This window comes from Cryptomeria japonica, chromosome 10 (assembly GCF_030272615.1).
Source record: "Cryptomeria japonica chromosome 10, Sugi_1.0, whole genome shotgun sequence".
Lineage (NCBI taxonomy): Eukaryota > Viridiplantae > Streptophyta > Pinopsida > Cupressales > Cupressaceae > Cryptomeria > Cryptomeria japonica.
The window spans coordinates 363,929,653-363,943,193 of record NC_081414.1 but is presented as its reverse complement, the minus strand read 5'-3'; the positions used below and the strand labels follow the sequence as shown (position 1 = coordinate 363,943,193).

General features: G+C 34.7%; 1 protein-coding gene across 5 annotated transcripts in view; it reads right to left on the bottom strand.

The window, feature by feature from the left end:
- Positions 1-3,855: 3,855 nt before the first annotated feature.
- Positions 3,856-13,541, bottom strand: part of LOC131079980 (glucose-1-phosphate adenylyltransferase large subunit 3, chloroplastic/amyloplastic) — a 225,750-nt gene continuing 216,064 nt past the window's right edge. For all 5 annotated transcript variants that reach the window (XM_058018035.2, XM_058018031.2, XM_058018032.2 and 2 more), the window contains one exon: positions 3,856-4,546. In XM_058018035.2, the coding sequence (XP_057874018.2) occupies positions 4,445-4,546 (102 nt within the window). In that variant the 3' untranslated portion in view covers positions 3,856-4,444. The remainder of the gene's footprint in view (positions 4,547-13,541) is intronic.

Below are 13,541 nucleotides of genomic sequence, written 5' to 3'. Positions count from 1 at the left end.
TTCTTTTCTAGATTTCCTCACTTTTGCAAATGTGGCTTGCTTCCCTTTCTCCGGACAGTTTGCAACATAGTGTCCGAATTTGTCACACCTATAACATTGAACATGTGATAGGTCTTTCTTAGAAGTGTTCTTGCCTTGTTTAGCTTTTCTTTTCCTAAATTGCTTCTTTTTGTACTTCTTATTGATGTTATTTAGGACTTGCAAGTCTTCATCTATATTCTTTTGTTTTATTCCTGCCTTGTTCAATCGGGATTCTTCTTGTAGACAGTCATCTCTTAGTCTTTCAAACTTAGGATATTTGGACCTTGCACTGATGCCTTGGACGAATGTGCTCCATCCACTAGGCAACCCATCTAAAGCAATGAGTGTTAGTTCTTTGCCTCGGATCTCGTAGTCCAGAGTTGCAAGTTCATCTTTTAGAACTGATATCCGCATGAAGTAGGCGTTGATTGTCTCCCCTTTGTTCATGGTGATATGATTTATTTCTCATTTTAGTGCTAGAGTACGACTTGCATTTGATATCTCAAATGTCCTTTCAAGTGCCTTGAACATTTTATAAGCCGTCTCCTGCTTTCTAATGATGGGCATTATATTATTTCTTACCCCATCCACTATTATTTTAATAGCCTTATCATTTCCCTCGATCCATGTGGATTTCTCGGTTTCATCTTCTGGTTGTGCACTTTCAGTTTGGACATATGAATCAACTTTGTTTTCTCTTAAAATCATTTTGATTCTAAACTTCCAAGCTGAAAAATATTCGCTACCTCCGAGTCTATCTTCAAATCTGATAGCGTTGGCCATTATGGAAATGTGATGTAGTTTGTAACTTAGTCCTTAAATTTTATCAAAATTGAATAGCCTTAGGTTCGATTAACTTGGCTCTGATACCATGTAAAGTTATTTCAATTTTAATTAAAGAACAAGTTATGAACTATGAATGCTATATATGGATATGAAGAATTATGTCAATGTCTAATAAATCTGATTTTTATCTACAGGTCTGAAGGAGAGAGATCATTTAATATTTTCTATGTCTTCTCCAAATGAATTCAATTGGCATATATATTATTTAGGTAACCGATTAATTGGTGTATTGACCGGTCATGCCTTTTAGGCATGACCGATCAATGCACCCATTGATCGATGCCTTTACAATTATACCATTAACACAATGCTGATTATCGGTTCAAAAACCCCCGATAGCATATTGTAATATCATAATATAATGACTAATCAATTTAATGAATCGGTTCATACAAACACCGATGATTCAAAGTGCACGATGAATATAATCCAACCGGTGCATTTGTTAACCAATGTTAATGCCAAATGAAGCAGTGTATTCATTAAACCCGATGACAAATATGCTCGATATAATTAAGCCCGATAACAGATGTGAATCGGTGCCAATGTTTATGCATCCGATAGCAAGTATGTATAGGCGAATTTAACCCGATAACTTATAGCATTTAATATAAATCAAACATGAAGCATGTAGATAAATAATAGAACAAGGAAGGTTAGGAAGATCTTATCTTGCATAAGCTACCATGCATTAACAGTTTTGAATATGATTTCAATTGTTTGATGAATATAGAGAAAAGATACCATTTAACCGTCTCTAGATTGCACTTCTTTTTATCATATAAATCAATATACTAAGAGTATTTGGATTGTCGTTGCAATTCTATGCTTTCGTGTGATGTATTTGATGGGTTTTTTTAATGAGAAATCAAATTCCATCAATAAGTAGGGTTTTATGGTTATCCCACTTTGCACATTTATGTAATGCATAAACAACTCAAGTGTAGAACAATTAGAATTACAACCATTGAATGGACATAATTCATATTCAAGAATTGACTCCATTACCCTAGGATTAAGGCACCGATCTACTATATGTTGCAAAACAATTATTAGAATCAATTTAGATTTTGAGAATATAATTATTTTTGTTGTAGGGTTTACCAGTTAGTTTTCTATCTCACTCCATGTCAATGCATAATGGAAAACAAGGGGCGTTAAGTTGACATTATAGCCAAATAAACCCTAGGAATTGTGTATGAAGATTCTATCTGCTATAACATCATTGTTCAATGTTGTAAAACATTTAAATAATAAAAATCATGGTTTACTCACCAAGGTTTTGTAGAGCATGAAGTGTAGGGGATATGAACCTTTTTGGTTAGATCTTATTTGTTGGCCAAATCTCACATTGAACCTAATTATAAGGTCTGGCATATCTTTAGGGTTTGGCAATTTGTTGATTTGAGAACCAACAACCTCTATATAAATAAGAATGCAAGTGTCTATATAGTATTAGTCTCATCTCATCAAAATGCATGGGTAACCAGCTGCTACATTTGACTATCATATAAGAAATAAAATTGGATACGTAGCTCAATCCAAAGAGAAATCAAAGAAGTATTAGCATAACCATATGATGGTACCTCCCATAGTGTTGACAAGGGAGATTATTAGTAGATCGATTAAATGTGGCACACAAGTGTGCAAATGGATGCAACATCACATCTACCACGATGCATGACTAATTGAAAATGATTTACAAAAACAAGACACACATGAATGAGGCTCGAATTTTGAATTGTTCATTGTATGGAGGCTAATTGAAAAGTTGTGATAGCAAATAACAAGGCATATATAGAACCTCCCATGGCATTGCTACAAAAATACATAAAATGATGTGGAAGAATCCCCCAAAAAGAACATAACATTAATTATTACACTTTATCTTAGTGCATTTACAAACAAATGTGTTGGTGTAGAGTTCTTACAAGTATCGAAACAAGACTATAGCATAAAATAATGAGATTCAACTTGTCCAATTTGCTATATAGTTTGATTTGGAAGAAGAAGTGGATTGTTGATTTGATTTTACCTTCTAATCGGAGGGATGGTCATAGTTTGAAGTTGATTTTTCCTTAGATTGTTGTGAATTATGTAGAATTAAAGGTTCACTTCGTCTTTGTTTTTTAGCCATTATGACTACACACAAAAAAGACAGACGAGCCTTAAAAAATGTGCCTTACAATTACCCATTATAGAAGATTGCTGAAAGTAGACCCCCCTTAAGAATTATAAGATGCCTTAAGTGGAAAATTTACAAGATCAAAGCTTATAAACTATTTATAACATATAGCAATTTTACAAATTTATGAAAGAAACGACTTTCCGAATTAAATTTATAATATTACTATCAGAATTATTGCACTTTTCTAATAAATTAGAATAGAAAATTTCTTGAATTTGATATCATGTGAGATATGCCCAGTCAAAAATATTACAAGCCAAGAGGAGCTTCAAGCTACAATTACAGTGACAAACAACAAAATCATGAAAAGATTCTAAAACCGCTTATAAGAAGTCAATTCATACACCTAAGTTATGGAAATTTAGAAAAAAAAAAAGAAAACCCCTTATGGGAGCATTGCACAGGCCTAACAAAAATCATACTGCAAGTTTAGAACTTAAAGCTTTGCAATGCATCTCCAATCTGTCATCCATATGATCAAAATTTCCTCCATAAGGAATGGAAAAAGCGAGGTGTCATTAGCAAACTGTACTACCTTATTTCAAAGTCCAATATGAGTGCAATACTGTAAAATATATTTCTCTTGCATTTTATTAAGAATATACACTAAATGTGCCGTTACTATAAAGCCTTGAAAAGTGAAAGGAGAATACTAGATATCAATTTGGATACATCTTTCCTTGTCCAAGAGTAGCTTACTTCTTAAAATTAAGCATGATATAATAAGCATAAATTTTAGAAGGAAAAAAAAAACAAATGATAGAGATTCAACTCTAGGTAAAATCCTCAACTATCATATCTGAAGAAATTCAACACGGTTATTTTTAATCATAAGATTGAAATGGTTGGAAAACATTCATCTCTATCATCCTGCAGTAGTTATTCTTTAATAGGAAACAGAGCAATGCTCAGCTCATTTCAAAGTTGAATGAGAATAACCAATAATAAAGTTACAAAGTGGCCGCTTGGAATGTTGTTACATGAGATATGAGGACATTCGCAAAAGCAAGAATTATTATTATGATTATTTTCGTATTGCATCCAACAAAATAAGACTTCTACAATTCAAAAAAACTACTATTATTTTCTCTTCTTTATGCAGAGGTATATTGATAGTTAATTTAGATACAAGAAGTCTCAATGAATGAATAAAAGAATGAGACTCTACTCACTAGATATGCTAAAAACATTTTACATATTCATCTTATATAATTGACACTCTCTTCGATGTACATCAGGGAAAATGGAAACATGAAAAACATCCTCTGAGCTATAGTTTTACAGCTATTAAGGCAAGCGATCTCTTGAACTTTGTTTTTAGCTTGATTTAAAACCATGCAGTACTAACACCAAAGATGTAGAAATTCATAACTTTCTTTTGCTTGCTTTTTAAATGACTGACCCATCCTTGATTGTTGAGTTCTTTAGGACTACGGTGATTCCAGAACGAATATAAAATCCATCAGTAGTTCTATCAGCCTCTTGTATATTCTGCAATAATGTTTAGATAACAACCCAATTGTAACCAATTATATAATAAAGAAAATATCCACTTGAATACCTATCTCAAAGAAATACAACCATATATGCATTATATTGTGAAAAAATAGAAAACAACTCAAAAAATCTTTGAATGAAACTTTGTTAGAAATTAGCATCCCTCTTATATTAAGTCATTTCTCTACAAATGTATGAGTGGTTTAATTTTTTAAGTCACCCAAACTAAATTTGCTAACTTGATTAAGCATAAAATAATAGATTAAGCTATAATGGTTATAAAACTTGAGAGAGCATAATTTCGTTAGTTAGAAGTCATACGAATATTGTGAAAAGTCACAGCAACATCCATTAAATAAAAGGCCCCATGTTTGTAATGTCCCCATCTTTAGCACCATGCTTTCTAGTGACTGTTAACCTATCCTCGGATGCCCATAGGCCAGTCAAATGCAAAATTAGGGTTTCCTATTTTCTAGGAGTATTCTTTGGTGTTTTCAAGGGTGTATATGTTGGAGTTTTACAATTCTGATTCTAGATTCCTTCTGGGTTTTTAGAGAGTTTCAGGATGGTTCGACATGCATCTGCATCGGGTGACTTTTTCCGGACTTACTATTTTTAGTAAGTACAATTGCTGCTCAGAATGTGGTCAAAATCACTTTGTAAACACTTACTATTTTTAGCAGTCAGCTATTTATAGTAAGTACTATTTTTGGCAGTGTCATTTTTGGCAGGTTGTAGTGGTCCTGTTCAGAAGCTATTTTAGGTAGTGCAGTTTTCAGGGTCAGTTTGAGTAGGTTGTCTTCCAGCATTTTTTGGAGCTTCTTTTGGAGTAATTTATACTCCAAGAAAAATATTTTACAAGTGAATTATTTATAAGGCATGATGGATGCCTTGGAAAGAAATATGTTAATTTTATGAAATAATTCACTTAATTTCCTTGGATGCCATAACTTACTTTATGAATATTTCATTAAGTATATTTTTGCTACCTTAAGGGGGTCGATTTGATGAATTAAGAATTATTGTTAACTTAAGTGGGCGTCCCTTTTGGAGGAAATACATGATTAAAATAAAGGCAAATATTATTTTTGTTTGGGCGTCCAAAGTGGATGTAATTTCATTTCATTTCATGGCATTTTGGAGGGAGTTGAATTTGAATTTGGAGCTTCAAAAAGTTATAAATAAGAGTGTTGGGCTCTTGTTTTGGTTATCCAAGAATTTTTATAATGAAATGCTACCGAAATGCAGAGTGAAAGCTTCGGGGAACGCTTACCTCTTAGCCATAGCTTGATTTCTTGCTTGCAATACATCAACTAGTCGAGCCAGAGACTGCTCTTCATTCAGAGGAGTGGATTGAAGATAAAGTTGCATATTTATGTATTAGTTTTCTAATTTTGGAGTGCTTTGTGTGGATTTTCAGTTTGCTGGTTTGGGTATGGCTGTAGCATATCTTCATTCATATCTCTCTACCTATGCATCTGTTCATTCTGGGTATTGGTTCATTCTTCCTTTATGCCATGGGAGAGTATATTTGTAAGTTTTTAGTGCCTAACTCCGAGTATTGATTTTTTAAATACAAATCGAACTTCCTGCCTGGCCGTACCCTACAGTAAGTGCCTTGGTTTGCATGCATTATTTGTTTAGAGTCTGTTTGGTGTGTTTTCTCAGTTATGGCTTCATCGCCTAGCTTCTAGCCTTCATTTGCATTTGTTTTGGGGTATTTTCGTTGAGTGTGCAAGGAGTTATGAGCATTTTGGTGAGTTTTAGGGTTGCTGGTCTATGTTTTCTAGCGAGTGGGTTGCATATTAAAATCTGAAAATCAATAGTGTAGTGTGTGTTCTTGGTGAAGATTGTTCGTGGGCTTTGGGAGTGCATAATTTCAGTTTGCAGAGTTGGACAGTGTTCTTCTTTATCTTAAAAATCTCATGCTCTTATTTGTAAAGTTGTTTAGTAGTACTAATAGCTACTTCTGGATTGTAAAGGAAAAAAAAACAGACCCACTGAATAGGTGGAAGAGGCTGGCTTTCTGCCTATATTTGAAATTTGTAATACTATCCTCCTAGTGCATAAGCAGTAGAGTTGATTGTTAATTTTATTCCCAGTCCTCCCACTGGATAAGCGGTTGAGTGATTGTTATTTCAGTTTCTTGGCTTGTCCTTGGCTGGTTTACCGCCAAGTGATTTTTAGTATCTATGTCACTCGCTGTATAAGCAGAAGGGGCTGGCTTGCCGCCCAAGCATTGTAATATTTCTAGTTATTTGAAGCTAACGATCCCCTTAACACCGTATGCTCCCACCTTCCCATATTGGGCACTTGGTGATCAGAAAGTGGAAGGGTTACAATTTCAACACTATTGTGTTTCGATTTCCTAACCTTAACGGGTTCTTGTTGTGTTGTAACTGGAAAATAATTGAAAAAAATTGTGGGGATATTACAATGTCATGGTGCAGCTAGATATGACAATTATGCTTGTCGACAAGTGTACACCATTTCCACACTTAAACTTATCACATTCTTGCCGTATTTGCTGCATTGATCAGAGCTATCTACAATTTGACAGATTAATTTGCTATTTGACCAAGAAAAATCAAAAGTGTGTTGATTCCTTTTGATCAATTTGATTTTTATAATAATTGACATACTGGTTCTGGTTTAGGTTCAGATATTTCAGAACAAACAAAAAAGGGGTGGGGGGAGTTGGGCATTGGATAGCTCTCAAAAATCATAGAAAATCATCAATACATATATGTTTTAGCCTAAAATTCTTGCTGTATTTGCTGCACTGATTAGAGCTATTTGCAATTTGACAGATTAATTTGCTATTTGACCAAGAAAAATCAAAAGTGTGTTGATTCCTTTTGATCAATTTGATTTTTGTAATAATTGACATATTGGTTTTGGTTTAGGTTCAAATATTTCAAAACAAACAAAAAAGGGGTGGGGGGAGTTGGGCATGTTTTGGATAGCTCTAAAAAATCATAGAAAATCAACAATACATATATGTTTTAGCCTAAAAAATTAAGTTCAGATGATAACACATACACGTTGTAAGTTGTTTTGAGGTCCAATTTAGGTTTTAGGGTTAAGTTTTTAGGTTGAACAATCAATCCATGAATACCAAAAAAAAAACCAATTTTTTTTTAAGAAAAGTGTATAAAATTAAAAGAGGCCTCTACCTAGAGCGAATTGATAGGAACTTGGACTTTGGTTTTTTTTCCTAGTGAACTGTTAACAAAGCTTATTTGCTACATTAGCAATGACATGCAAAGTTGTACTTGAATGGCTATGATGAAGTCAATTATCATCATGTTGTTTCATTATATATATTTGTAAAACATTTGATTTGAAGATCTCATTTTCTCATGTTTACAATGACTATCAAAATCTTGATGCAGTTGATGCTATTGACCACCCCTATCACTAGTGGGTGGGGTTTGTTTAAAGTTACTTAGTGTTCTTGATGATTGATGATAGGATTAGTTAGGGTTTATCATATTTTGGGTGACTAGTAGCAAGGTTTAAGGTCAATTATACAAGTTCCAAAAGGATAATTGTGGGGTTTAATTGAGATTAATCATGTCCTTGATGGCTAATGGCTAATGGCTAATTGAGGTTGGTCATTTCCTAGACATTGACTTCGGATTCAATTATGGTTATACGTGAGGTAGTTTGTTTCCCTAGTGATTAATCACATGGCTCAATTAAAGGTAACTCATGTGCCCCTTAATTTTGGAATTCTCAGTCCACATAATGGGCAAACAAGCAAATGATTATTGAGTTGTATTGAAATTTTGATCATTTTACTTATGTTTTGGTGACGATGGAATTCATTGGATTCCCAAATTATATATTACTCATGTTGATAAATATCAAGAGACACCAATCTTCATAAATAGTGTAGTGATGATCTACCACTAGCCTATGCCTAATGGGTTTCGTTATCAAAATTTCAATACAACTCAATAATCATTTGCTTGTTTGCCCATTCCTCCTCTGCCATGGCTATAGTCTTAGCCTCTATATCTACCTAGTCGATCCAATCAGTGTCAGACTGAGAGGTTAAATTTTCCCTACTTCTATCAACGCAGTTTCCCCCCATATTTTTCAACAGAGGTTTGGGGGCAGCGCCCCCAAGGTGGGGTCAAGGGGCATGTTGTAACCCTAATTTTTCTCATTCTCAGGCGGAGGTTGTAGTGAACAAAAACGATACCATTCATTTTAAAAAAAAATTTCAAAATGTTTTTTTTTGTCATTTTACTAACCCAACCAGTAGCCGAGTTTGGGGCTCAGGACTCGCCGAGTTTGAACCAAACTCGCCAACTCGGCGAGTCTGACGATTTTGCTCGCCAGACTCGGACGAGTCCGAGAGAGTCGGCGAGCATGACTCGGACTCGGACTCGCCGAGTTTAGGCGATTCATGGCGATTTTCGTTTCTATGGTTAGAATAGAGTAGGAGGAGAAGGCAAAGATTGTTGCAAAGACATTGTTGTAAGAAGCATGTAAACTTCATTAAAGATATGGTAAAATTCATATGTTGATTCACAATTTGCATGGTCTCTACTTCTCATTTAATTTTCATGTTGTTTAGATGAATGGAAGAATTTTGTCCATAATGAATGGTGAAATTTGTACATCCATACTACTAACACCTTGCTGATTGTAAAGTGCCTTGCAGAGTAAATTGGATCCACCTTAGCCAAGCTTAACTTCAATTGTTGCTTCTTCATTGATATGCTTCACCTTGAGGGTATCTATGCTTGTAGTGGTGATTTGAAAATCATTAGCTATCCCTAGAAGATCACACTAGCCTTGTGGAGATGTTCATGGCATGTCAAAGCAAAGCTTAGTTAAGTTTCACCAAGATTGTCCATTGCTCTTACATTCCTAGAGTTAGATTAGCTTTCTGAACCCTCATCCTTTTTTCCTTTTTTTTCAATTAAGTTAAGTAAGTTTTCACGTTCCAGCATTCAAACATTCAAGCATTCAAGATTCAAAATAAGTCGACCTTGTGATTCTAGCAATATCACATCAAACACATTGAGTCTATCCAAGAGCACATCAAGACCTGACATTCGGAACCTTGGAGTCACCTCCTATGATCACGAAGTTTAGCATAAGAAGAGATTTTGTTCAAGAGAGGATAGAATACATAGTATTTTATTCTGTGTTGCATTGTGCATTAAAAACACATCAACAACAATTTCCATGATGACTATCAAAATCTGAAAGCATTGTAATATTACTATATGATTCTAAGGTATAGTAGGTAGGCATAATAATATTTCTTATTTGGTAACTCGAAGGTGTCCTCGTGACTTACCCTTGGTAAGCATTTGTGGGCTGGAACCCTTTAGGGTGAACAAAGGTTGAGGTGAGAATAGTCCTTCGAGGGTGATGGGTGCAGCTCGTAAGCACTCATCACTAGGTCAACCGAGGTGGTGAATCAAACTTGGGATGTCGTAGATCTAGACCAGATGCCTTTGTCCAACTATGCAACTCCTATGGGCTTAGGCATAGTAATATTTTATATTAATATTACAAATTATTTCTTTTGTAGAATCTGAATAGTTATCCTAGAGGTGAACTAAATGATCATTAACTATTAATTTCATTTTAGTTTTTTAGTCCATTTTTTGACCTAACATTGGTATTAGAGTGTAGGTTATTTTTCTCATCATCCAATTTCTCTAGGGTTTCCAATATATATCTCATCCTTTGTTGCAATTCTTGCATGCCTATTTGAGTTCATCTTATCCATTGTGTGCATAGTCCATTCATCACTTGTGAACTTTCAATAATCCTAATTGCATGTCCTTTGTAAGATACTTTGTACCCAACATATAGCTATTGTTTCCATAGTAATACAATAATATCCAAGTGTATGCAAGGTCAAAGGTTTGAATCTAAGGCAATATTGAGAGTTCAGATCTTAGGTATTTTTGGTGCTTAGTGTGTCTGGGTGTAACAATCTTCCATCACTCCATCAATCATTGCATTCACAATTTTGAGAGAAAGCATCGACTCAACATCATGCCCTCTATGCTCAGTTTGATCTTTGTTTTACCCTCATATGCTTTCTTGAAACACTCACGTGATTTTCCTTTGCTTGCGAATCTCAAAATCCACACATCTTCATTAAAGCGTGAGCTAAAAGCTATTTGATGGTGATGATTACAATATAATATTACTTTAGTACCCTCCCTTAATGGTCAAGATTTCAAGCTTATCCTAATCTAATGAGCTCGACCAATTTTTTGAACAATATTTTTTGCAACTTTTCCACCATTTACTACGTTGACTTTTCCAATATTTTTTGCAACTTTTCAAACACTTTGCATGTAGTTGATTATGACGAGTTTAAGTGTGCAATCCCTTAGAGAGTTCATTCAAGGTTATCAAAACATATTTTTCTTCATTACTTCAACTTAGCATTTACAAATTCATTAAGGCATTATAACAAACATTTGACATTCATATGATATGATGGAGAATAACAAAAAAATCATATCATGTAGAAAGCTGTTTACATACCCAACTACCGATATAAGTTTGTACAATATTTTGACCTTGAAAATAGTAAATATGAATACCCAAAAATAGCTATAATAGAGGTCTTCTTATACAAAAAAGGACTTATTGTCCTGCTATGTTGATTTTTAAGCCACAAGTACTACTAGTTGGCCAAAAATATAAGTGTGAAACACTCCACTATTCCTCACATCTTTCTTGAACTTGTCTAGATCCTTCTTAAGGCTGCACCATCCATTAAAGACCACAATCAACCCTCACCTTTTTTATAAACCTAATGCCACCTTCACATCAGTCTTGACTCTCATGCCATCGTAGGGAGAGGTGTGACCTACTAGGTAAACATTTTTCTCTCAAACCTTTTCCAAAATACATCTAGCTGCTACTAAAAACTGTACTCAACAAGCAATCTTTACTATGATTCCTTAAGGATGTCACTCATTCACCCAGCCATAAATGTTATTCATATTCAACATTGAGTGTTCTCATGCCATGCAATGTATGAAATATTTTCTTAACAAATCCTCTTAGTAGGGCATCTCAAATTTGGCCCATGCCATTCCAAAATATGGTGCCTAGAATAGAACTAATGAAGTAATATTTGATTCACAAATCAGTGAAACAATAATTTATCAATTTCTTGCAAACCTACGATAAATTATTTAATCTTTAATTGTTACACACCTATGTGAAACCTATGCGATTCCACTTGCAAATCAGCTAGGGTAGATGTTTCACCACCAAAACCAATTCCCTTAGGGTTTTCATCGTAGGGTTTTCTCTCACTAAAAGCTTCAAGTCTTCATAGAGAAAATAAAATCTACCATATCTACAAATAAGCTTCCAAATTAAATTTTTTTACTTCATTGTAGAACATTCCCAAAGGTACTTTTTAATTCCATCATAAAATAAAATAATAGAGCACTTTTATAAAGTGATTTTATAGTATTTATGCTTTTAAATCAATGAATTCATCTTTTTAATTAATTATATAAAGTCATCCAGAAGTATTTTTTTATTGGACAACTTAATTTAATTAATTTATTATTCCCTAATAGAACCCAAAATTAACCTATGGGAACTAGATAGGTTAAAAAGGACACATTCGACTGCTCAGCCGAAGGGAACATTATAGTCCTCCCTTCTCAAAATTGCTTGTCCTGAATCAATTTAAGATTGGATGCTGCAAAATCTATTCACTCTCCCATGTGGCATCATTTGGCAATAAGTGCTTCCATTGAACCAAATATTGTTTGATAACTCTATTCCTTAGCTTCCTCTTCTTAACCTCCAAAATGGCCTTAGGCTCTAAAATCATCTTCCCCTCCTCATCTAGGGGTGGTAGCTCAAAAGGTGTGATGTTCTATCCCAATGCCTTCTTGAGGCACAATACATGGAATACATTATGAATTATGATATCTTCGGGTAACCCCAACTCATAGGCAACTTCTCCCACTTTCCTCGTAATTCTGTAAGGACCATAACACCTAGGTTTCAATTTATCTTCACCACTCTTCCTTAAGGAAGATTGTCTGTATGATTGCAACCTCAGGAAGACTAAGTCACCTATCTCAACTGTCCTCTTTGTCCTTTGCCTACCTACATAGATTTTCTGTTCATTATGTGCCTATTGCATATTATCCTTAAGTGACTTAAGGATATCTTGATTCTCCACCCAATCATGAGCCTTGGGCACCCTATTGTCAACTATAACCAAATCCATGAATGTGATAGGGTCATAGAAATACAATGCTCTAAAACGAGACATGCCAATGGACATGTGGTAAGTAGTGTTGCAATAATATCTCCTAAATCCAATCACTTAACCCAAAATCTTTGTTGTTCAAAAACATAATTGCGCAAGTATCATTCCACTCATTGATTAACAATCTTTGTCTATCCATCAATTTGGAGGTGATACCTAGTGTTGGGAGTTAACTTTGTGCTTGGCAATTTAAAGAGTTCCTTCCGAAACATGCTGATAAATTGTCTATCTTGATCAGTGAAATTGGACTCACCTAGACCTGCCAAAACTTGGTGAGTTCAAGGTGAGTCATGCTTGGCAAGTTTATCGTCCTCAGACTTGGACTTGACTGATTTTTCTATAGACTTGCAGAGTCCAAGGATTCACTAGACTCGGTGAGTCTGGGCGAGTCCCAATGTTTGATTCTGCCACGGTAAAGCCATTTGCTACCATCACATTGAAACCCTTTAAGTCCTCTATCTATAAACCCCTCTTGGCCACCAAGGCCTCATCTATGAAATTGTGGGTTGCCCAACTATTGACTGGCATTGTCACTCACTGCCCCTGTAAGATTCCTCTTACTCTGAAGTTATTATACCTAGGAGAACTTGAGAGAGTAGTGATGGTTCCTTCTTTCACCTTCTTTGATGAGCATTCCTCCACATCTACTTGTCCACAATCCGAGTCACCCAACTCACTACTTGTTGCTCCTTCTAT